The 23,132-nt window shown below is 32.9% G+C and overlaps 1 protein-coding gene across 2 annotated transcripts; it reads left to right on the top strand.

Moving 5' to 3' along the window:
• Nucleotides 1-4,441: 4,441 nt before the first annotated feature.
• slc25a38b (solute carrier family 25 member 38b) lies at nt 4,442-21,233 on the top strand. Of its 2 annotated transcripts, XM_073851400.1 has the most exons (10): nt 4,442-4,609; nt 4,949-5,032; nt 5,156-5,283; nt 7,234-7,317; nt 9,571-9,695; nt 11,887-11,971; nt 13,917-14,096; nt 14,364-14,532; nt 14,617-14,783; nt 17,992-21,233. In XM_073851400.1, exons 4-10 carry the CDS (start codon nt 7,267-7,269, stop codon nt 18,112-18,114), a joined length of 900 nt encoding a protein of 299 aa, XP_073707501.1. In that variant the 5' UTR covers nt 4,442-4,609; nt 4,949-5,032; nt 5,156-5,283; nt 7,234-7,266; the 3' UTR covers nt 18,115-21,233. The 2 variants fall into 2 exon arrangements, with proteins under 2 accessions (XP_073707501.1, XP_073707502.1); XM_073851401.1 differs by lacking the exon at nt 7,234-7,317.
• The last annotated feature ends 1,899 nt before the right edge of the window (nt 21,234-23,132 follow it).

Genomic DNA, 23,132 nt, shown 5'->3' with positions numbered 1-23,132 from the left:
ACAGGTGTCCAGTGACACACACTTATCTGAATCTCACCAGTCATGACTGGATTGTATTGTTAGGATCAGACTAAATAAATGCTTTTGATTATTTGTTTAGGGTGAGCAGGAGTGACAGAAGTGTGGAGAACAGCTCCCTGATCACCTTCTGAAAGAATTTTATCATCTGCTCCAGTCTGTGAGTGGCTCTGTGTGGATTCTGGAGGAGCTGAACACACAGCACCAGCAAAAACCAGAGCCACAGATCAGCTGAAGTAGCAAAATATGTCGTTTTATTCACAATTAGAGTAGAAAATAGGACAGTGTGTAAATAAGCATAACAGGAACATACTTGGACAGACTGTAAACTAGCATAATGTAACACAGGAGAAAGGAATAAGAAATCAAATCAAATTGTCCAATAGGTGGTAATATACATATGAATGCAAATCAGTTTAAACTAAAGACAATAACTTTATATGGTAGTAGGGTAATGGTTGGTGCGTGTGGTCAAAGTACTGCATGTTCTAAACTAGCATAATGCATTTTAGAAACTGGAAAATGAACACGAAATAGAAATTAAAATAGAAATATAAAAAATTGATCCCAGGACTTTAAATTTAATTAACCCAGAGATTGCATCTGGCAAACTGAGAGGCCCAGGAGTGACTAGAGCCTAACTAGGGCTGCAACTATTGATTATTTTGATTGATTAATCTGTCAATTATGTTTTATTATGCCTTGTTAATCAGATTAACAATATATATATTTTTTCATAATTTTTACAAAAAGTTATTACGTCTTGCCCATCCATACAGACACATTAATTTATCTGGTTTTAAATATTACAACAGGTCGTTTATAGGGCTGGGTATTGTGACCAATTCAGCGATTCGATTCGATTCTTATTTTTATGGTTTCGATTCAATTCGATTCCGATTTCGATTCGATTCGATTCGATATCGATTAGCTATCAATATTTCATTTAAAATGTTAGTTTTGCAGACATGGGATCCATATTTTGATATAAATGCTGGTAACTGAAACTCTCCTACTTAAGTTTATTACTGAAATACACATCTACATTAATAATAGGGTGCACACAGTTGTTTATTTTAAACAACTTTTATTTTAAATGAACACTAACAAGAAGTCATAAATATGTGCATCCATTGTACACCATGTAAACAAACTGCAAAATGCACATTACTGTAAAAAAATAAAAAGATTAAATGTGCAACAGTGAAATCTATTAAGAATTTCAAACATGTTTAAGAAATAAAACATTTTTCTAAATTCCCGGGGATTTCCCGAATCGATATTGTTGCGTTAAACTGAAGATCGATTAAAATCGGAGAATCGATATTTTTTACCCAGCCCTAGTCGTTTACACTTTCTGCATTAAATAAAAATACAATTGCTTGCATGACGTGTAGCATTTCAAACCTAAATTTAATGTCCAATAAAATGCATACTTAACATAGCAAAATGTATATTTGAATCAGAATTTTTGCGAAATGTTGGGCACTGCACTGTTTGTTTGAGGCACATACGTATACCAGTGGAATCTATGGAATTTAAAGGAGACTCACTTGCTGACATGATGAGGCTAAGTATGTAACTGTAAGATGAAATGTCTCAAGCACTTTAAACAGCTTATTTATCAAAGCATCTATGACATCACACTCTTACAGAAACCCACCTGGTGACATAATGTATGAAGACAGTGATATTACAAGACTCAGTATACACCATTTTGATAATGCATACTATATACAGACACACAGATGAGCCCAGACAGGTTCAAATCCAGCGAAATCACATAAAACCAGCACTACAAATTAATAAAACCTCACAAAGTATACACATAAATAATATTTAATAATGTGTAGATTACATGTAATAGATTAAACTTTCATGAAAACAACTTTGATGTGGTTTGTTTTATTTTTTAATTATTTGTTTATTTGTTTGTTTGTTTGTTTGTTTAAATCTTTTCTTGTTGTCTATTTCCTTTTAATTATATTGGAACACATTGTATAATTCCTCACCACCTCTAATTTTTTTTTACGAATACTGCAGCATTTTATTATAGACAATATTTTCTTAATAAATAAAGTCATGTATTGGTTAAGGATCTGTGTTGGTAAAGGCTGTGGGTTCAATTTCTAGAAAGGCTCACTCAATAAATTTATATTATAAATGTATATCTTATATGGGCTATTCTACAGAATTGGTCCTAGGTCAGAGTTGGAAATGTCTTCAAAAAAAAGTATTTTTCCAAAAAATGTGTATGTATGCAAATTTTATAATATCCAAGGTACATGTTTCTAGTAATTGTGCAGTTAATTCTCATATTGTATTTTCAGAAAGTTTTGGAATATTTGTCCTCTCCCCAAATTGTCACAACCAAAACACAGTAATATATAATTTAATTAGAATAGTTATATTGACCTATTAAGATTTTGCTTACATCTACATGTAGCTAAATATATTTTTTGCTATTTTATTCAATTTTCTTAGAGGTAAATTAATAAAAATTGAATTTTTACAATATTTTAAGTGTAATTTATGAGATTTGTTGTATTTTAAATCCAAAAAGTTCATGCTACTTTCAAAGTTAATGATTCATTAGTTTGAATATACACTGAACCAAGAACTATCATAACATCTTATTTGATAAATCATTAAAGTTTATTTTTGACACAGCACATTTTTGATAGTGACGACATTACATTACAGAATTTTAACTTGCATACTAAAACGCTACAAAACATACTAAAATACAAAAAAGTTGCATAACAATACTAAGATTTTGTTTATTTCCCCTTAATATGAGGATGTGTTCCCTTTTGTCACTAATGAAACAATGATAACATGTCTTGGTCATGACTGTTTCAGTAGTGACAAATTTATGGAATAACACCCAAAAAAGCAAAGATGTCACTACCGAAACGTCATCAAATGTTTTGGTCGTGACTGTTTCGGTAGTGACAATTTTAGATACTTTTGAGTCTAGCTCAAAGATGCTAATCAGCACATGGTTAGCTAGCACAGTTCTGAACAATGGTACACATATAAATACTAAATGTTATGGAATAACTCCCAAACAATTGTGTTTAATTATAGAACAATGACATATCAGTGACATATTTTAAAGTTACAGATTTTTCAGACTTCTATAAAATATATAAATCTAAATATTGAGAAAATCACCTTAAAAGTTGTCCAAATGAAGTTCTTAGCAATGTATATTACTAATCAAAAATCAAGTTTTTATATATTTATGGTAGAAAATTTACTAAATATCTTCATGGAACATGATCTTTACTTAATATGCTAATGATTTTTGGCATAAAAGAAAAATCGATCATTTTGACCCATACAATGTATTTTTGGCTATTGCTACAAATATACCCCTGCTACTTAAGACTGGTTTTGTGGTCCAGGGTCACATATATTATGGTGACTTCTGTGTAAGCTGTCTCTATAATAAATGTAAGGTAGTTTATTTTAAATTAGCTTAAATTAAATTAGTTTATAACCAAATTAAACAGATTCTTGGTGGGTTTTCTTACACTAAGACTCACCAATTACCAATACCAGTAATAAAGTCCAATCTGCATTATTAGTATATGCCTCAGCGGGTAGTTTTAAAATCTGTATTTTTTTTAATCAAGGCTTAACCTTTCATCAATTTGAAAAGAATGCATAATTCTGGTTTGTTGCCTTAATTTATGACAGGAGTTTGCAGCAGTGTTAAAGAAGTATTTGCAGATAATGTACTCGCCCCCTTGTCATCCAAGATGTTCATGTCTTTCTTTCTTCAGTCGTAAAGAAATTGTTTTTTGAGGAAAACATTTCAGGATTTCTCTCCATATAATGGACTTCTATGATGCCCCCGAGTTTGAACTTCCAAAATGCAGTTTAAATGCCGCTTCAAAGGGCTCTAAATGATCCCAGCCGAGAAAAAAGGGTCTTATTTTCTAAAAACATTTACAATTTATATACTTATTAATCTCTACACAGAGTACACACAGAGCTAGACAAGACGAGCATTTGAGGTTAAAAGTATATAAATTGCATGTTGGAAGTTTAAACTCAGAGGCACCATAGAAGTCCATTATATGGAGAGAAATCCTGAATTTTTTTCCCTCAAAAAACATAATTTCCTTATGACTGAACAAAGTCTTGGATGACAAGGGGATGAGTACATTATCTGTACATTTTTGTTCTGAAAGTGAACTACTCCTTAAGTAGGCCTAAATTACTTGAGAGTTTGGGAAGACATTTTCCTCAGTGTTCCAGTGGGTGGCATCAAGCGTCTATCCTCAGAGCACGTGTAACCGGCACCGCTGGAATAATCGAGCTGAAACCGGTTTTTGCCTGTTGTTCTGCAGACTACGCATCCAGTACGCAGGAGTTACGCAAACAGCGCACAACTTTCTCGCGCAAGCGTAACTCCAAACTCACTGCTCACGCTCTCCGGGCAGGAATGTGATATTGAAAAGTCTTGTGTAACATACGCCTGCTGTTTCACCGCCCATTTATTATACGTTACATAAATTGCTTGAAACGAAAATACGCAGTTTTCTTGGAGATACCGGAAAACGGAACAACTGTGTGTAAGGTAAGCTAAAGTTTATGGCTTATGATGTTGAGCGGTGACTGTTAGCATTACCGGCTAACTGACAGAAATCAGCTGACGTGTGTTGCACCACCTTATGTCCAATATTTTCCAGTGTGTTTAATCTCAGTTTTGTATTTTACGAAGAGTTGTTGCCATTGCAGGATGTTTGAAACGAAGAATAATTTTCCGGCGAAATTAGCATTAGCTTTCGTAGTTTGTTTATATTTGACATTTAATTTTGCGGTATTCTGCACATTTCTACATGTTTATGTAAGATTTTAATAATTAAATGGTGATTTCTGTGTCTAAATGTGTCGGCGTTGTATGTACTGTTGACAGCTGTGTGCAAAGTGACAGAAAGAGCGAGAATCATGATGAAGATCATTCCTCATTCACTCTTCCTCTTCGGTCCTTAACAGACAGGTAAATATGGCTGTTTTTAGCTTTAATACACGACACAGGATGCAGCTTTTCTTGATTGTGTTCTTGGTTTTGTGTAATGTATTTATTACGGTTGGGTATTAAACTAATTTCTCCTTCATGCAGTCTGGAATTAAGGTTTTGACGTGTCAGGCATCACAACGGCCATAGAGGAGGTAAACAGGAGGGAGTTGAGCTCTTCCTCTGTAGAAGCTTCATCATCATCCTCTCCATCTGCAATGGAGATTGTCCTGGTGAGTTGGTCCTAAAGCGTTGTGCTTCAGTGTATATTTGTGCTTCTGAATTTAAATGTGCAATGATGAATGACCAAAAGGGGAATATATCAGAATAGTCAGACATTAAACTAACTTTACTTAACATGACCGGCTATTAAAAAAGATCTATTTTGAAATAACCTTCAAGTTGATTCAGCAGCCAGTCAGGCTATGTAGTTCAATGTCATGCTATTCTAATATATTCTGCAATGCCGATTGTTTGCAAAACATTAACATCAGCTTGAATGTGTGATATTATTTAGGGGAGAGAATAATGATTGACTGATATAACACATAATATCAACATATAACGCCATCACTGATACCTGAAGAAATATGCACATGTTGCTCTAATGAAATGAGCACTTATTTTGCACAATATCCACTCAGAATTCTTTAAAACAATAAAGGATTAGTTAACTTTCAGAACAAAAATTAGAGATCATTGACTCACCTTTGTCATCCGCGATGTTCGTGTCTTTCTTTTTATCTGTCGTAAAGAAATTATGTTTTTTGAGGAAATAATTTCAGGAATTTTCTCCCAGTAGTGGACTTCTGTGGTGCACGCAAGTTTAAACTTCCAAAATGCAGTTTAAATGCAGCTTCAAAGGGCTCTAAACGATCCTAGTCGAGGAAGAAGGATCTTATCTAGCGAAACAATTGGTTATTTTCTACAAAAAAAAAAAAAACTCACAGGCACCATAGAAGTCCACTATATGGAGAATTCCTGAAATGTTTTCCTCAAAAAACATAATTTCTTTACAACTGAAGAATGAAAGAAATGAACATCTTGGATGGCAAGGGGGGTGAGTAAATTATCTGTACATTTTTGTTCTGGAAGTGAACTAATCCTTTAACAAGATTGTGTATGTTTCGTTAAGAAAGCTGTTGTATATTTTAATTGATGCAGAAACTATTATTTGCTATAATTCTGGCGTTTTCTGATTTTGTTGTAATGGATTTAATCATCTGAAAGCATGTCTAATTAATTGAATAAAAATGTAATCAAAAGAAAATATAAACATTATTTTACAGCAGAAAATTGCATTATTTGTCATAAATTCAGGTTAAACCAAACTTTTATTTTGGATGTTTTGTAGTGAAGTTTTTATTTATTTTTTTTTTTTTTTAATCAAATGTTTATTTTTATTTTTGTTAACAATTATTTATTGAATTTTCTTCTGGGAACAGTAATATAAAACAAAAAGCAACTGTGCAAATTTAGGACCCACCTCTGGTAGACTTTAAAAAAAAATACAATGTACTGTAGACCTTGCATGTTTTGTTAAAGCTGTTGTACATTTTAACTGATGCAGAAACTTACATGTTTTATAGTCACTAGCCAATGCTGATTGTCTTGAAATGACCAGATACCAGCAGAATAGTTGGTTTGGCTGACATTTCGGCAGTCATATTTTATTATTTTTCATGTCTTATTTGTATTGGAAGAAGGAGGGAGTGTGTATGATTTGATGACACAGTTTTTCCCAGTACAAAACCATTTTTATGTGTAAACGGCATATAAAGATCCAAAAGTCATTGTTTTTCTTTGTTGTGCAGTCCGGCTGAACCTATTGTGGAATAATAGGATATATGCAACCAATGTATGACCCACATTTTCTCTGTCACATCCGCACAAGCACACACTCACGCACATATACATATGCCTTTGGCAATTGCATGACTCACACTGTGCTGAAAGCACTTGATCCGGCGGAGAAGAACAAAAACGAGGGGACCAAAACCTTGGATGTGCGTTTAGGTGCGATAAGGAGTGCAGAAAACCAGTGCTGAGATCGGCAAGCATGGGAGCTTGTGGATTAAGCGGTTGAATCTGTTGCTGAGGGTTGGGAGGGGGTTAAAGAGAGATTTGTGGGCATTGTGTTTGAGAGGAGAGAGATGGGGGCTTACTCTGTCATGTGCTGTTAGCGGCAGCAGAAAGAGTGAGTGAGAGAGAGAGAGATGCAAGAGAAAAAGGACCCTCAGCCCAAATCTGCCAGCAGCCTGGGAAAGGTAGGGCAGATTAGTCAGTTGCTCACTGTATGTTTTCTTTAGTGTGTGTTTTTGCACAGTTGTGTGTGCGTCTGTCCATCACTCGTGTCTTGCTGTTTTCATGCTTCTAAATGAATCTCAGCGCTGCGAGGAGCCTGTCGGCAGCGCTCGAGTCTTGATGTGCAATGTGCATGTCGGTGTGCGTGTGATGATGCTGACGGTGCCAGTGTGTGGATGTGCATCTGTGTTGGATGTAATTTTCTATTTGAAGTCCGTTCGTGTGTGTGTGTGTGGTCATGCACACTTACACAACCTGTTATTTTTTTTCATTTGCATAAACATGCATGCAAATGACAGCGTGTAAGGTTTGGTGTCCATGCAGGGCACCAAATGTGGGATGGATATTCAGCGTGTGAGAATATCCTTTTATCTGGGGTGTCACTGTTGGTCACTGTGGTATTTTTAGTGGTCTTGAAGTAAATGGTGACTGTTGTGGTGTGAAAAGGAAGTCAGTTTTTGTACCCAAGTCTGTTAAAGGAGGCATAATAATTGTATGCTCTTTTGTAAAATACTTTCACAGTGCATAGCTCCCTTCTTAGTTCACCCAGAATGTTAATAAAAACTTAACTGCAAAAATCTTGTTTAGGAGTCATTATGGTTATGACATCACATGAGCACATTAGCATATGACTGCCTATGCTTCCATGTTTCAGCCCTATGAAATATTTTATTTCAATTATGTTTTATTTTATTTTGGATCTTTTTATTTAGTTTTATATTTATTTTACTTTCCATAATTCTGGGGTTTTCTGATTTTGTTGTAATGGATGAATTACTTTTTAATCATCAGAAAGTATGTCCAATTAATTGAATAAAAACCTTTCTTAAAAGTAAAATTATTATTATTTATTAGTAAGTTGAAAAAAAATATATATATATAATATTCACGAGGACAGGCGTAACAGTAATTAACATAACTAAACATAACATACAGATAAGTCACATTTATTTTCTATAAAAGAATAAATAAACCATGTCTCTATATGCCCAAATATGTCTTTACGCAACTTTCCCCTAAGCTAAACACAGAAAAGAGATGCAAAGCTATTATGCAGGCCTTTTTAACATAAAAATGTCTCGATGTCTAGAAGTTTAGTTGCTGTTTGAATAAGTTTGAAACGCTGTCTTTTATAAGTTGCCAGATTAGAGGAGATTTCTTTCATATGTGGGCAAAAAAAGACATTAAAATAGGAATATATTCAAATGAGCTAGACTTGAATCGAGGCAAATCAAAATCTGAAAATCTGTAATGGTACCCAGCCCTACTGTTTCAGAAATTACACAATTCATTTTTAAACGTGCACTACCAAAAGTTTTTGAACAGTAAAGAAATCTGTTCGGCTCACCAAGCCTGCATTTATTTGATTCAAAGTACAGCAAAAACAGTACAACTTTAAAATATTTTTACTATTTAAAATGTAATGAAATTATAGAAATTTTTTTACTTAGCAAGGATGCTTTAAATTGGTGAAAATTGATGATAAAGATATTTATAATGTTACAAAAGTTTTCTATTTTGGGTAAATGCTGTTCTTCTGAATTTTCTGTTTATCAAAGAAACCTGAAAAAATTCTACTCAGGTGTTTTCAACTTACTAATTACAATAATAAATGTTTTTTTTTTTGGCACCAAATCAGAATATAAGTTTGATTTCTGAAGTATCATGTGACTGGAGTAATGATGCTTAAAATTCAGCTTTGAAATCACAGGAATAAACTTAAATTAATTAAAATTTAAAATATATTCAAATAGAAAACAGTTCTTTTAAATAGTAAAAATATTTCAAAATTGTACTGTTTTTGCTGTATTTTGGATCAAATAAATGCTGGCTTGGTGAGCAGAAGAGACTTTTTTTAAAAAAACATTAAAAACAAAAACTTTTGACTGGTAGTGTACAGTAGCAAATGGAAGGGGTGAAAGATGGTCAGAGAAAATCTAAACTATGACTGTTTGTGGCACAACTAATTTAGAAAAACAAAACGAAATGGTAGAACAGTGTTGAATATGACCCCTTGATAGTGCTGCCTGAATTGTATTTTCGCAAATTGTAGTTTCATCATGTGATCTTTCTGTTCATCTCACAATCATTTGACTTCTCTGCTGTCACCCTACATTTTATATCCATCCATTAATACTCTTTTCAAACTTTGACCTTTGTATCCTCCTTCAGTGCTTGTTGTCTCAAATTCTGTCTTTCTGGGTTTGTTCTCTCAGGCTCATCCTGCCCTGAAGGCCTTCATGTGTGGCTCTCTCAGCGGCACCTGCTCCACTCTACTGTTCCAGCCGTTGGATCTGGTGAAGACCAGACTGCAGACCCTGCAGAACAACATGCACCCAGGGTGAGACGCCACCAACCGACATGCCTGCTGTGACCCTCGCTGACCATGTCTAGACATAAGCCTGCAGTTAGGCTGCTGTCCTTGTGCCTTGATCTTTGTCTGGTATTAGATGTCAGGGCTTAGTTTCAGGGCTTGATTGACAGATAATAAACATGTCCTACATAGTTAAAATGCATAATCATTTCTGTCATCTTTCTGACAAAGAGCTAATTTAGCATGTAAAAGATTAAAACTGTTTTAATCCTTTCAAGGGAAGCAACATTAAAACTTAACAGCTTTAGTACTAATAGCTAAGTATAGAAGCCACTGAATCAAATAATTAAAAAACGAACTACCTTTTAATCGCGCAATTGCAAGTTTAAATCTCACAATATGACTTTTTTTGTGAATTTACAGCTGAGGTCCAATGTTTACATACACCTTGCAGAATCTGCAAAATGTTATTTATTTTACCAAAATAAGAGGGATCATACAAAATGCATGTAATTTTTTTATTTAGTACTGACCTGAATAGGATATTTCACACATAAAATATTTATATGTTGTCCACAAGTGAAAATAATACAATTTTATATGTATAATTTTTATATTAAATTTATAAAAATGACCCTGTTCAAAAGTTTAAATACACTTGATTCTTAATACTGTGTTGTTAGCTGAATGATCCACAGCTGTGTTTTTTTGTTTAGTGATAGTTGTTCATGAGTCCCTGAACAGATAAACTCCCCGCTGTTCTTCAGAAAAATCCTTCAGGTTCCACAAATTCTTTGGTTTTTCAACATTTTTCTGTATTTGAACCCTTTCCAAAAATGCCGGTATGATTTTGAGATCCATCTTTTCACACTGAGGACAACTGAGGGATTCATATGCAACTATTAAAGAAGGTTCAAATGCTCACAGATGCTTTAGATGGAAACACAATGCATTAAAATGTATTGAATTGGAAGATCAGGGTGAATTTAACTTATTTCGTATTCTGGGAAACATGTAAAAATCTTCTGTCGCATCTAAAGGGCAGTACTAAATGTAAAAAAATATGGTATTAAGGCAAAATAAGAAAAATGTACATACCTTCATTCTGTTCAAAAGTTTTCACCCCCGGCTCTTAATGCATTGTTTTTCTTTCTGGAGCATCAGTGAATGTTTGAACTTTCTGTAATAACAGTTGCATATGAATCCCTCAGTTATCTTCAATGTGAAAAGATGGATCTCAAAATCATACAGTCATTGTTGGAAAGGGTTCAAATACACAGAAATGCTGAAAAAAAAAAACAGAATTTGTCGGATCGGAAGGATTTTTCTGAAGAACAGCAGGCACTTTAACTGTTCAGGACAAACAAGGGACTCCAAAACTAACAACAGCTGTGGAGCATTCAGGTAACAACACAGTGAAGAATCAAGTGTATGTAAACTTTTGAATGGGGTCATTTTTATAAATTCAACTATTGTTTTATTTTGTGGACTATATATAACTGTCTTTAATGTAAAATATCTAATTCAGGTCAGTTTTTATTTTGGTACAGTAATTAACATTCTGCAAGGTGTATGTAAACTTTTGACCTCAACTGTATGCTGTGCAGTTCTAAGGAAAAAAAATCTGAATTTTCAGTTTTTATTTCACAATTCTGAAAAAAGGTCAGAATTGTGAGATGTAAACTCACAATTGCAAGAAAAAAGTCAGAGTTGTGAGATAAAAAGTCACAATTACCTTTAGAACACCCTAGCAACCTTTAAGGCAGTAAGTGAGTTTACATATTCACATGCCACTTCAATAGTTCTTTTTAATTATACAGGTATTGTTCCTATGTCTGAAAAATTAAATGTTTAAGTTTTTTTTATTTATTGGCTGTTGGTTTGTACAGTGTTTTTGTTACCCTTTCAGTTGTTGCGGCAACTGTGAGTTTTTAGTCTGTATTATTTTGGTGAGATGCGTGTTGAGTGTCATTGTATGAGTCTGCGTTTATATAACCGCGTCCTCTCTGTATGCCGTGTGGGAGTGCTCTGTTATTAAACTGTCTGCCTCTATCAGCTTTGCAGAGAATAACATGTTACCCATGTCAAATTATGCTTCCTCATATGCTCAGCATACCATCTAAATGCTAAGATTTTTGGCTCCTTCTGTCTGTTTTCGCCCTTCTTTGTCTCTGCTATGTCCGTCATGACCATTTCTATTTCTGTGTTTGTCTCTCAGTGCTCCTAAAGTGGGGATGATTACAGTCTTTTTCAACGTGATTCGCACAGAGAAGCTGCTTGGCCTGTGGAAGGGGGTTTCACCGGTGAGTCAAGTGTATTGGAAGAAGTGTCCATTTCCTTTGGTCACCGCTTACTGTTTGATCTCACAACAGCATCAGTGTTCTGATCTCAGACATATGTCCAATTCTTCATTTAATTGCAACTGTAGACCACATATTTGATGTGGCATGAACAAAAATGAGTCCTGTGTGTAATATTATTACATATTGTGTAGGTCAAAAGTACACTTTTTTTACACTTTCATTCTGGGCTCAGAAACAGAAAATTCAACTGAAATCAAAATGAATGTCAATTTATAATCAATTAATTGGGGAAATTTATTTAATAAACATTTAAATTGCACAGAGCAGTTTTTGTGTCAGCTCAAAAAAACTTCTACTTCAATTTTGCTGTTTAAATATAAATATTTAATGGGTGACTAATAATGTTTTAATGGCAGATTTAAGCAAACATATTACGTAATGATAACAGGTTACTTAAAAATGCAATGATTATGCAATATAGTGCATATATGTAGCAAAAGCTCCTCTATAGATTTTTTTTTTGTTAACTATCAAGTTTATAGACATTGAATGGCATTCGGGAGGTAGATGTAGCATTACATGTCATATTTAGAGCTCTATATTTTTCTGTGATGCGGAAAGTGCGGACGGAATCCAATTTCATGGAATTTGTAAAATTGTAGAAGAATAAATCAAGAGCAGGTCAGTACACTCTAATCAAATTGCGATATGGACTAGTGTCTGTAAATAATAAACCAAAAGACTATAATTTAAATGCGTAACTGCGTGTCTCTGTGTGAACAATGGTGCAGACGTAGAGTTTTGTTTGTGTGTGTGGCGCTCGTGGTGTTTTCAGCATCTGTTGTCTTACTAAATGAGTACATAAATACATGAACAACATCTCCAGAACTGCTCTGATAGTCATTTTGTGAGCATTTGACTGATTAATATGAGAAATACTATCGTCACACAAAAACTTAAAGGTTTCGACAGCAATCCATCAAAATGAGTTTAGTTTTATTTGAAGAAATTGTGGCAGAAGTATATAACTATTGTGCAATAGAATGTATGTATTAATGTAGTTATAATCATAATCATGTTTGGTTGTTTAATTTTCATTGGATTAAAACAAATAAAAATCGCAATACAGAATTAAAAAAGATTTTTGAGTTTTGATGAATTCAATTAATTATAACTGCATTTTGATTGTTTAAAAAAAATTCAACCTTTAAAATTAAAAAATTGAGAAAAAAATTAAATGTATTTCAAAACATTAATAAATTGTTGTTAAATTGCATAAGGTTCTGTTATTAGATGTGCTTTTTGATTACTAATTTTAAATTTAACCATTAAAAAGTCTAGACATGTTAAAATGGAAAAAAAAACAGAATCCATAGAAAATTAACAAAATAATCTAATGAAATTTGGGGAAAAAATAAAACGAATTTTATAGGGCCCTACATGATTTTTTTTTATTTTTACAAATTACAATTACATTTATTTTGTTAAAATGTTTATAGATTGTTGTTAAATTTAAGTTTCAATTAATTCAACATGCTTTTTGATTACTACATTTTAATTTAGCCATTAAAAAGTCCAGAAATGTTAAAATAGAAAAAAACATAAAATTTAAATAGAAAAAACTGAATTCAGAATTTGGGGGAAAAAACTAATTTCATAGGGCCCTACATCTTTTTTACAAGCTGTTTGATTGATGTCTTTCTGCAGTTGAAAGATTGGTTGAACGATTATATGATGAGAAATGACACATTTCAGGATGTTTATTTTGTGCTACAACTAGTAGTAAAAAGTAAGAGATGATAGGTTCATCTCCATGCTGCCACTTAAACTAAACTGGTTGGCAAAAATCCCAATGCATCACTATATATATATATATATATATTTTGTATATGAAATAGTTTCAGTGTTCATCTGTCTCACCGTTTATCTCTCTTTGTCCCTACAGTCGTTCATGCGCTGTATCCCTGGTGTAGGGATCTACTTCAGCACATTTTACTCGCTGAAGCAGCACTTCTTCCAGGATAAGTCTCCGAGCGCTGGGGAGGCGGTGTTGCTTGGGGCGGGAGCTCGTTGTGTGGCAGGTGTGGCCATGCTGCCCTTCACAGTCATTAAAACTCGTTTTGAGGTGAGGATTATTCCTGAGCTCTGATACTGTACGCCAGGTCCTGGAGGGTCGGTATCCTGCAGAGTTTAGCTCCAACTTGCCTCACCTGCCTGGAAGTTTCTAACATGCCTAGTAAGAGCTTGATTAGCTGGTTCAGGTGTGTTTAATTAGGGTTGAAGCTAAACTCTGAAGGACAGCGGCCCTCCAGGACTGAGTTTGGGCACCCCTTCTGTATTCACATTAAAAATGTAAGAGTGTGTTTATTCATTCTCGCATGTTTTATTTCAGAGTGGGCGGTACAATTACATAAGTGTAGCTGGTGCGCTTAAAAGTGTGTGTCAGAACGAAGGCCCCAGGGCTCTTTACTCCGGGCTCACGGCGACTTTGCTCAGAGACGCCCCGTTCTCTGGAATCTACGTCATGTTCTACAGCCAGGCCAAAAAGGCTTTGCCACAGGGTGAGTTTCTGATCAGTCATGACTGTGATGTAATCTGAGGATCTGGCATTGTTTAATAACGTCTGCTGTCTCTCTCTCATGCAGAGATCAGCTCGTCCTCCTTTGTCCCGCTGGTTAATTTTGGCTGTGGTGTGGTGGCTGGTATTTTGGCCTCTCTAGCCACTCAGCCAGCAGACGTGATCAAAACCCACATGCAAGTGAGCCCAGCGTTGTATCCCAAGACCAGCGATGCTGCACGCCATGTTTATACTGTAAGCATCATGGGAGAAAACATATTTGTGACCCTGGACCACGAAACCAGTCTTAAGTAGAACGGGTATATTTGTAGAAATAGCCAACAAATACGTTGTATGGGTCAAAATTATATATTTTTTCTTTTATACCCAAAATGATTAGGATATTAAGTAAAGATTATGTTCCATGAAGATATTTTGTACATTTCCAACCATAAATAAATCAAACTTATTTTTTGATTAGTAATATGCATTGCTACGAACTTAATTTGGACAACTTTAAAGGCGATTTTCTAAAAAAATATGTATTTTTTTGCACCCTCGTTTTCAAGATTTTCAAGTAGTTGTATCTCCCCCAAATATTGTCATATCAACAAACAATACATAAATGGAAAGCTTATTTATTTAGCTTTCAGATGATCTATAAATCTCTCAATTTCAGAAAACTTACCATAACTGTTTTTTTTTTTTTTTTTTTTTTGGTCCAGAGTCACGTTCGAAAATCTTATTAAATACAAAATGTTTTTTTGATACAGCATGAGATCAAAAGTCACCAAATTGCCTACAATACATTCAAATAGAAAACAATAATTTTAAACTGTAACATTATTTCACAATATTACTGATTTTACTGTATTTTTGATCAAATAAATGCAGCGTTTGTGAGCATAAAAGACTTATTTCAAAAACACAACTTCAAAAAAAGATCCGTTGAACAGTAGTGTACTGTATTTCCTTTATTTATAAACCAGGGTTCCCGCGGGGTCTTAAAAAGTCTTAAAAAGTCTAAAATTTAAAAATCACAATTTAAGGCCTTAAAAAGTCTTAAATTTGCTGTTCTAGGTCTTAAATAATTTTACACAGGTCTTATTTTTCCGATTTCCATGTAACGCTACATCTAATTCTCATTTAAATTCTCTTTTTGTGGTTTCCGTGGTGTTGTAGTTCTTTATTTCACTATTCCAAATATAATTTGCTGTATTTAAACTACAAATGAGACCAACATGCAATAGCCAATCAGTATTCTGTTGTTGGCGCGAGTCTCTCTCGGATTGTACCGCAGAAGTAAAATGGATTTAACTTTTTAGCTATGAGGAAGTGCAAGTTTAGCGATACTTAGCTTGAAAAAAAAATGAATATAGGGCTTGGCTAAGGCCAGTTGCTAACAACTGTAGATTTTTTTTTCTCTGTGGAAGTTACTGCGTCTTCAGACAGAATCGCAGTAGCTGAATACAGGTCAAACTACCCATTTCTGTATATAATGTTATCAATAATAATAATAAATATAGGTCGAGCTAGCTGACCGCCAGCCTTCGAGATACTTTTAAAATGTTTTTTTTTTCTTGCCCGACCGAACAAACCGCTGATTAAAACTGAAGTGACAAAAACTAGCGAAGCATAGAAAGGCAAGAAAGATTCCTATTTTAATACATTCAACGTAAACAGAAATTGATCATGGATAGTGTATTTCTGGTCTATTTGTGAGAAACACACTGAGGTAAAAATTTAAAATGTATAGTTTATTTATAACATGATATAGTTCAGTAACTTACCAAGTGAGCTTTTTGCTGAAAATTCTCACAATTACAAATGTTACATTAATTTTAGCTCAATAAACAAGTAGTTAGTCAAGTAGTTACATATTAGACAAAATATTTCCACTGTTTTGTTCTGTTTCACCAACGGAAATAGTTCCAAACAAGGATCGCGTTTTGTTTTTTACATCAGATATTTCTATTGGTACTTTTATGGGGATATTTTGTGTGGAATAGTATCTGCTGATATGAAAAGTTCACTGTATATCGTAGTAATAAATTTAATTTATGACAGCCATGAAATTTTGTTTACTTTTTACATTAAACACATTAAATATTACATGTATGCATGTAATATAATATCTATTTCCATTACAGGTTTAGGTCTTAAATTTCATATAAGGTGGTATTAAAAAGGTCTTAAAAAGTCTTAAATTTCACTTGTTCATATCTGCAGAAACCCTGATAAACGTTTCTAGCCTTGTGAAGATTGTGCAGAAAATATGTCATAATCTTTAATCAGTTTTTTTTTATTATTTTCTATACAGTCAAAAGTTTTTGAACAGTAAGATTTTTAATGTTTTTTTTAAAGAAGTCTCTTTTGCTCACCAATCCTGCATTTATTTGATCCGAAGTACGGCAAAAACAGTAAAATATTTTTACTTTTTAAAATAACTTTTCTATTTAAATATATATTTAAAATGTCATTTATATCTGTGATTTCAAAGCTGAATTTTTAGCACCGTAATTCAAGTCACATGATCCTTCAGAAATCATTCTAATATTCTTATTTGCAGCTCTAAAAATATTTATTATTATTATTATTATTATTATTATTATTATTATTATTATTATTATTATTATTATGTTGAAAACAGCTGAGTAGAATTTTTTTCAGGTCTTTATAATGCTATAAAGACAAATTTTTTTACTAAATATTATCCAAGCTTTTGAATGGTATAGTGTATAATGTTACAAAAGCTTTTTATTTCAGATAAATTGTGGATCTTTCTATTCATCAAAGTATCTTAAAAAATGTACTCAACTGTTTTAAATATTGATAATAATACTGATAAAAAGACCAGCATATTATATTGATTTCTGAAGGATCATGTGACACTGATTCTTCAGAAATCAATATAATATGCTGGTCTTTTTATCAGTAACGATGCTGAAAATGTTGCTTTGATCACAGAAATTAATCACATTTTAAAATATATTCAAATAGAAAGCAGTTATTTTAAACAGAAAAATATTTCAAAATTGTAATGTTTTTGCTGTACTTTAGATCAAATAAAAAGCAGGCTTGGTGAGCAGAAGAGACTTAAAAAAAAACATTAAAAACCTTACTGTTCAAAAACGTTTGACTGGTACTGTATCTAGAGTGACTTCTGTGGATGTAACTGAAAGATAATATAAACTCATAATAGCATATCCTTTCATGTTTCAACTTTTCATTATCTAGTCAAATGCTCACAGATAAACCCAACGTCATTTTCGTCTAAATTTTGTTTCACTTTCAAATGAATTCTGAATGTTTTGTATTTTAAAAAATCTGTTTTATTACACACTTTGTGTACCTTATGTGTGAACTTCTTTATGTTTTTAAAATATTTAGATTCTTTTTTTTCTCAGTAGATTAAACATGGTTACATAATTTTAATTCTTTTTTTCTCTTTTTCTGATTTTAGAAGCATGGCTTGAGTGGGTTTTTTCGAGGAGCGGTTCCTCGTTCTCTAAGGAGAACCCTCATGGCTGCCATGGCCTGGACTGTGTACGAGCAGCTGATGGCACGCATGGGCCTGAAGTCCTAAAGACACCCAACGCACTTTATGTGTGGACTTCATTCTGTGTGTGTCTGTTGCAGGAGAATGTGCTTTTGGTGAAAAGATGGCATTCTGCTATCCTTGAAGGCTTGATAAAAACAAATCAGCTGGTGTAGGCTGAGGTAATAGCAGGTTTGCGTGTGTATGTGTGTGAGTGTCTGTGTGTGTTAGTGTTTTCAGGTGCAGTGAGTCGTTACCCCGTGACACCTCTGACAGTGACATTCCTAAATTGCCACATTGTGAGTTTGTCTGCATATTGAGACAGGGGTCCGCACTGAAGAATACCAATGAGAGACTGCTGAATCATGTGCCGTCAGCTCACAAGAAAACACTCCTTTCACAGGAAGAAAATCCCCCTCTTGGCAACTAACCGTAGAATGTCTCAGTGTCATTGAAAAGTGCCCACCTTTTCATAAACGCACAACTGCGTGGACTCCAGTGTCCAGTGAGATGGTTCTTAAGCCTAGTCCACAGAGTTAAATCCTGTTTAGTCGAGGATGAGGCTTAGTGGGTGTCCAAGAGACTGTGTTAGAAAGACATGTTGACATAACACTCCATCGCTCCGACAATCAGACCGATTACTCTAGGGCTGAGAAACTGAACTGACAACACATGACTGTCACCAACATACTCCGTTCCGACTATAATTGCACGTCTCTATGCGATGATTTGTGCCGTTCTACTGATTTCCTGTGCTGTATGACTGGAAGGATTTATCAGTGCATTCCAGTACACTGGCTTATTATTTTCTCGAACGCTCGCTCCTAGGCACAGACAAAGCCAGGATTTGGATTGAATAAGACTTTGTAAGATTTAGACCTGGAGAAACATGTAATATTTATTAAAGAAACAGGGGAGAACAAGTGTAATGTTTGAAGTGTCAGTGAGACATTACAACACTTAATTTATCGTATTTGCAAATGTGTTGTCGGATCATTTTGGCTGACATTTTGTCGTATTGACGTTTCGTGTAAAACCACAGTAAGACGCCATGGTGTCATCAGTGGTGCTCGGTGTGAACAACGGTGTAATGTTAATTCTCCATGACTCATAGGGGGACTAGGAAGTCTGCCAAAAAAACATGTCCGGGTGGTTGTTCACCCTTAAAATTTCGAAAAGAAAATTAATTCTGAGAACCATTAGGGTTTTTGGCATTGTGGCATTATTTTCATTCCAGTTAGGCATATTTTCTCCCGAGATGTGAATTATTATTTAATATACTCTACCAGTTTTTGAACAGTAAGATTTTTAATGTTTTTAAGAAGTCTCTTCTGCTCATCAAGCCTGCATTTATTTGATGCAATGTACAGCACAAACAACACAATTAAAAATAAATATATATTTACTATTTAAATAATTGTTTTCTATTTGAATATATTTTGAAATGTAATTTATTCCTGTGATTTCAAAGCTGATTATTTAGCATCATTACTCCAGTCACATAATCCTTCAGAAATCATTCTAATGTTCTGATTTGCTGCTCAAAAAACATTTATTATTATTATTATTATTATTATTATTATCATCATCATCAATATTTGAAACAGTTGAGTAAAAAAAAAATCAGGATTCTTTGATGAATAGAAAGATCCAATGCTGATCATTTATCTGAAATGAAAACCTTTTGTAACATTATACACTATGCCATTAAAAAAGCTTTAAGTTAATGTAATTTTCTTTCTTTTTTTGGGGAATGAAATTATAGAAATTAATACTTTTATTCAGCAGGAATGCTTTAAATTGATTAAAAGTGATGATAAAGACATTTAGAATGTTACAAAAGAGTTCTATTTCAGATAAATGCTGTTCCTCTGAACTTTGTATTCATCAAAGAAACCTGAAAAAGTTCTACTCGGTTGTTTTCAACATAATAATGGCTTTTGAGCAGCAAATCAAAATATTAAAATGATTTCTGGAGGATCATGTGACTGGAGTAATAATGCTAAAAAATCAGCTTTGAAATCACAGGAATAAATTACATTTTAAAATATATTCAAATAGAAAACAGTTATTATAAACAGTAAAAATATTTCAAATTTGTATTGTTTTGTGCTGTACTTTGGATCAAATAAATGCAGGCTTGGTGAGCAGAAGAGACTTACATAAAAAAAAACATTAAAAATCTTAGTGTTCAAAAACTTTTGACTGGTTGTGTTTGTGTATATATAATGGGAGAAAAAAATTCAAGTAAAATTCAGTGATGCATTACAAAAATTGGAATTTAGGGTGAATATGCTTAATTGTTTTGTAGTTAATGTCATAATGCAAAAATCTTAATGGATCCAAAATAGATTTTGATTTAAGCCAAATATAATGTCTTTATTTTTTATTATTATTATCTTTTTTTCCTTTTGGAATTTGGGGGGTTAATATCACATGGACATGTTTTCACGAAATTCACCCCATAAACCTATGGGTTTCTTGTTTTCTCAATTGTCTTGTTGATAGTACCACTTTATATATATATTTTGAGGGTTCGTACTGTATGTGCACTGGTCAGGGTCGATCCCATAGGATTTAAATGTTTTCATAATACTACAGGAATCATTACCATATACGTCAAATGACTATTTAAATTCAGGAATTTGTTATAATCAAATAATTATAATTTAATTTAGTTGGCTAAATTCAATTCAGTTAACAAATTGATTTAAATGATCTTGGTTAAAATTAGATTGGCTTCTTCCTGACACAGCAAGATTATTATTAAGTGCAGAATGCAGTTTAATGCCCATAATATGATTTATGGAAGACATATGGAGCCAAGTGATACACTAGTTTTATATCAATTAAGAGGGTTTATAAGTTTCGATCACACTGCACACTACATGCATATAGTTTGTGAAAGCACTTTAAATTTTGTGAAGTTGACTGCATTCAAACTGAATCTGGGTGGTGTGTGTGTGTGTGTGTGTGTTAGTCACATGTAAGCCATTGTGCTTTGTGCTGTACTGTGGAGATACTCTTTGCCTTCACACAATCAGTATCGTCTCTTCAGCATTTCTTATTGCCATTATTGTTGATATTTTGTCTGTATGTGAGAATATTTGCACATGCAAATGTTGTGCCTATGTTAATATGTGAATAAATCTGCCCTGTTTTATAAATGATTGTGATTGGTTGTTAACCTAAACTGTATTTTTAGCATTTGTCACTGAGCTTTAATACACTAGTGAAGGTGGATAAAAATCAATGATGAAAACAATGGTCTAGTATACGGTTAACGTGGCACAAAATGGCCTTGCTTTTCTGTTATTCTGTGCTCTGCTGATGGTACAAACCCTGACAGCCTGATGGCTCTGTGTCCCCAGATATGCAGGCAGACAGTGTAAAGGGGGTCAGGTATGAGGACACCTAGAGGGACTGAAGCGCTGCAATGACACAAATCAACCGGGGAGCAGTAATTATAACACAGACAGCAGACCTCATCAGACTCCTGTCAGCTTTTATTTACCCAACTGCAAAATGACTCAAGCATACTTATCAGAAACCAGCTAGACCCCTTAAAGAAAATAATAATGTCCAACATAAACCAGAATGCAGATTAGATAACAGAACAGATAAGACAATGCATGGCGTGATGTCATTTGTATTCTTATTTAAAATGTAATACTTTACATTTTAGAATTTATTTAATAATTCTGTTTTTCATTTGTATTTATGTATTTTTTGTTAACATTGCCTACTGGTGTCAGTGTTTTTTTAATCAAGATACTATTATAGTTTTTATTAATATTTTTAATTTGTTTTTATTAATTTTTCATTTTAGTATAAGTTGTAGTAATTCTGTTGTGATTTTAATTTTTTTTTTATTAAAATCACTTTAATTTAAAATTAAAACTTTAAATCATTTAGTTTTAAATTGTTTAGTTTTAGTTGGGTCAGTAAATCAAGACACTAAATGAAAATGGGGAATGTTGCCTATGCAACATTTTAAGTTTTTTTTTTTTCATTTTATATATTAAGTTAATGTTTATTTTATTTCAAGTAACTATTTTATGGATTTACTTAACTATAATAACTGTGATTTGTACTCATTATAAAGAGTGTGTGTGATACTACGATGGTGTTTAAGTGCCACGTTATAAAAAAATCTAAAAAGAGAATAAAGTCGAAATATTTTGAGCATAAAGTTGAAATATTTTGAAATTGCGAGAATAAAGTTGAAATATTATGTGAATACAGTAGAAATTATGCAAATAAATTTAAAATATTTTGAAAACAGTTGAAATTGCGAGAATAAAGTCAGAATATTTTGAGAATAAAGTCGGAATTACGAGAATTAAATTTACGAGAATGAAGACGAAATTATGAGAATTAGGTCAAAATATTTTTATATTAAAGTCACAATTATAAGAATGAAGTTGAAATATTTTGAGAATAAAGTTGAAATTATGAGAATAATGTCAAAATATTTTGAGAATAAAGTCGGAATTACGAGAGTTAAATTTACGAGAATGAAGTTGAAATATTTAAAAAATTATGAGAATGAAGTCTAAATATTTTGAGAATAAAGTTGAAATTACAAGAATGACGTCTAAATATTTTGAGAATAAAGTCGAAATTATGATTAAGTAAAAATATTTTGAGAATAAAGCCAAATTATGAGAGTTAGGTCAAAATATTTTGAGAATAAAGTTGAAATATTTTGAGAATAAAGTATAAATTACAAGAATGAAGTCTAAATATTTTGAGAATAAAGTCTTAATATTTTGAGAATAAAGTCAAAATATTTTGAGAATAAAGCCAAATTATGAGAAAGTAAAAATATTTTAAGAATAAAGCCAAATTATGAGAATTAGGTCAAAATAATTTGAGAATAAAGTCAAAATTATGAGAATAAAATTACAAAAATTAAGTCATAGCAATACCAAAGTAACATCAAAATATTTCAAGAATAACGTTGAAATTACAAGAATAAAGTCACAATTACGAGAATTAAGTTTTAGCAAGTACAAGAAATTCAAAATATTTCGACATTATTCTAGTAATTTAGATTTTTTTCT

This window comes from Garra rufa, chromosome 12 (genome assembly GCF_049309525.1).
Source record: "Garra rufa chromosome 12, GarRuf1.0, whole genome shotgun sequence".
Taxonomy (NCBI): domain Eukaryota; kingdom Metazoa; phylum Chordata; class Actinopteri; order Cypriniformes; family Cyprinidae; genus Garra; species Garra rufa.
Note: the sequence above shows the minus strand (reverse complement) of the source record. Positions and strands in the feature narration are given on the sequence as shown.

Coding starts and splice junctions, on each gene's coding strand:
- slc25a38b (XM_073851400.1), top strand. CDS start 7,267: ATGCAAGAGAAAAAGGACCCTCAGCCCAAATCTGCCAGCAGCCTGGGA. Junction 14,097..14,363: donor TCATTAAAACTCGTTTTGAG/GTGAGGATTATT, acceptor GTTTTATTTCAG/AGTGGGCGGTACAATTACAT. Junction 14,784..17,991: donor CTGCACGCCATGTTTATACT/GTAAGCATCATG, acceptor TTCTGATTTTAG/AAGCATGGCTTGAGTGGGTT.